Source organism: Camelina sativa, chromosome 3, assembly GCF_000633955.1.
Source record: "Camelina sativa cultivar DH55 chromosome 3, Cs, whole genome shotgun sequence".
NCBI lineage: Eukaryota > Viridiplantae > Streptophyta > Magnoliopsida > Brassicales > Brassicaceae > Camelina > Camelina sativa.
The window spans coordinates 11,766,411-11,769,066 of record NC_025687.1 but is presented as its reverse complement, the minus strand read 5'-3'; the positions used below and the strand labels follow the sequence as shown (position 1 = coordinate 11,769,066).

Genomic DNA, 2,656 nt, shown 5'->3' with positions numbered 1-2,656 from the left:
GCTAATATTTCTGCAATCACTCGCTTCTCTTGTTCCTTTAATAAGATTGAAAAACCATCCATGTAAACCTTTGATTAGTTTTAAAGCGGTGAATACAAGAAGCAAATCGAGAACACGCACCACAAACTTCTTCTTTCCCTTGGAGTTGTTGCAGAATCAGACGGGGTGGCCATGATCACGCATGCGTTTTCTAAACACCAGTCTCAAGTAAGAATTCGAGCGCAAAAACTGACAACTAGAAAATTCGGACGAAACAATGGTCTTAAAAGGAAATACCAAATATATAAGTAGGTCAATCGGCGGTAAATAAATTAATAATTCGGTTCGGTTCACTTTCATTACAAACTATATGTTCGAATGTTGATGTATTTTTTTCTAAAATTTACTACGTTTTTACTTTAATTTATTACACATCTATGATCTATTATAAACCCTATATGGAGACAAAGGAAACTCGCCAATGTTCTTTAGAGAAGATGATAAATAAGATAAGAATGAAGTAGCATTCCAATAGAAAAAAAAAATATAAATTTGAAGATAGTATCCGAAATTTTGAAATATAAATCTTATTACTATTAGAAAGTCATGAAAAAAAAAAATCTTCCTAGATTTAGTTGTAAATTCAGTTGTCAAATTTTGGTTATTTAATTAATTAGGAAATATTGTCATAGTAAATTAGCAAACGTCATTTTATTATTTCGTGATGTTGAAATCGACAATGACACATGGGACGCATCACTAAGACACTAACGATAGGTAATAAAAAGAATACAAACCAAAGAGCATTCTGGATTTACAAAAGAAAGCAAGAAAAGCTCTTGATTAAGGTTTTCTATAAACCAAATTAAAATACTATAGAAGAAAGAGAGAGAGAGAGTCACAACCCTACAAAGATTAAAAGGTGGGCAAAGAAAGAGACGCTCTAACTTGGCTTTAATATCTCATATAACAAATGAGCGTCCATGTCATGATGATCATCCGAGATGATTTCACCTAAACCTTCAAAGCCACGGCAGCGATGGTAGCTAGTAAGATGATCGTCGTGGTTCGGACGGAGAGCTCTTCTCCACCGTTGGGATCACCGCCACCTAAACCGCTGGTGCTGCTTGCCGGTCCCATAGTATTTCCAGGAAATGCTAACGAAGACGAAGTCGGCCTATCATTGGTAGGTGTGCTGGTTGTTGAATTGCCGGTGGAGTTGCCTGTGGTTGGATTTGTAATGCCTGGAGTTCCGGCGGTTGAATTACCGGTGGATGTATTTCCGGTTGTGGGGGTTCCGTTGGAGCTGCAAAAGAATGTTCTCTTATAAACACACTTGAATCATCATCACAATCTCTAAAAATGTTTTAAAAATTTGGTAAATACGTAGTATACTAATACACAAGTTATTGAACTAATCAACGACTAGAATAATCAGAGAGCTCATTACTGATGTAAAGAAAACACTAAGCAAACGATCAAGAATTATAAAAAAAAAAAACTAATCTAAGCTATAAGGCAGGCAAGGTGAAGTGAAACATACCTGGAACTAGATAAACAGCTTGAAGTAGCTGCAAGAACAGAGTAAAGAAAGAATCAGCAAAAATATTTATACACATTTGAGATGAAAAGAAGTTGTGGTTTCAATTAATGGAAGATATATTTACTGGAAGGAGGAGAAGTGGAGATGACGGCGGCGCCGTTAAAGTCACAGGTGGCGCCGGTTGGAGCTTTCTTCTGGTAGTAGCTGTTAACGGCGACGTCACAATGGTTCTTGATGGTGTTTGGTTGATAACAAGCTCCGGTCGTCTGAATCTGAGTACAGTCAGCACCTCCTCCGCACGCGAAGTCTATCACCTTCTGAAGTTCCGGCTCGCTCGCGTCCTTGCATACACAAACCGCCGCATCTAGTACAGAACAGACATATCGGATCAGAATAGACAAAAGATAGAAGATTTGTTAAAGATTAGCATTACAAGGTACACGAAACCAAGAGGGTATATAAATTAGAAGCTTACTTGAATAGGTAAACATGAAAGAGAGAAGAAACAGAGGAAGGAAAACCGCCATGAAAACTAAAAACTGATCGAACTAGTTTAACCCTAACAGTACCACAAATGTGAGTTTGCGTGTTTGTTTGTGTGTGTGAGAGAGAGAGAGAGAGAGAGATCTTGATACGATGGTGGAGCTTAATGTTTATGATATTTCTCGGGTACTAATAGGCAGTATACCCTCGAGCCTAAGTTAAGAAAAGTTCTGATAATAATGTGTGATGACTTGTAAATGTTTGATTTTGAGTACTCAAAGCAATGTGGGTCTGGAGAGAAACAAACAGAGAAGGTGGAAAGCATGCTTGTCGTCTAGTCAATGTGTGATTGGTCGGTTGACGCACATAATATCGTAGTGGGACTTTATGTGAGGAAAACTAGCTTTGTTATTTACTAATTTGTCACCTCAATTTACGTACATCTGATGCATTCTCTTTACTTTTTTTTTCTAGGATTTAGATAGAGTGCAGCTTTCCCCAAAGACAACAAAAGATGCATCATGCATGCACACGTTTGCAAAGTAAAAACTGTTGTAAATGTTATTAAACATTATAAGATATAAACTATAAAAGATATGTTTAAAGTTATAAAGTAGTTTGATTTCTGAAGCACTAACCGATGAAAAGTAA

At 36.9% G+C, this 2,656-nt stretch overlaps 1 protein-coding gene across 1 annotated transcript; it reads right to left on the bottom strand.

Annotated features, from left to right (window-relative positions):
* On the bottom strand, positions 666–2,186 carry LOC104776640 (carbohydrate-binding X8 domain-containing protein). The gene is made up of 4 exons (XM_010500738.2): positions 1,998–2,186; positions 1,647–1,886; positions 1,523–1,550; positions 666–1,285 (listed from the first exon to the last, which is right to left on the bottom strand). Exons 1-4 carry the CDS (start codon positions 2,047–2,049, stop codon positions 994–996), a joined length of 612 nt encoding a protein of 203 aa, XP_010499040.1. The 5' UTR covers positions 2,050–2,186; the 3' UTR covers positions 666–993.

Coding starts and splice junctions, on each gene's coding strand:
- LOC104776640 (XM_010500738.2), bottom strand. CDS start 2,049: ATGGCGGTTTTCCTTCCTCTGTTTCTTCTCTCTTTCATGTTTACCTAT. Junction 1,551..1,646: donor CTCCACTTCTCCTCCTTCCA/GTAAATATATCT, acceptor CTGTTCTTGCAG/CTACTTCAAGCTGTTTATCT. Junction 1,286..1,522: donor AGCTGTTTATCTAGTTCCAG/GTATGTTTCACT, acceptor ATTCTTTTGCAG/CTCCAACGGAACCCCCACAA.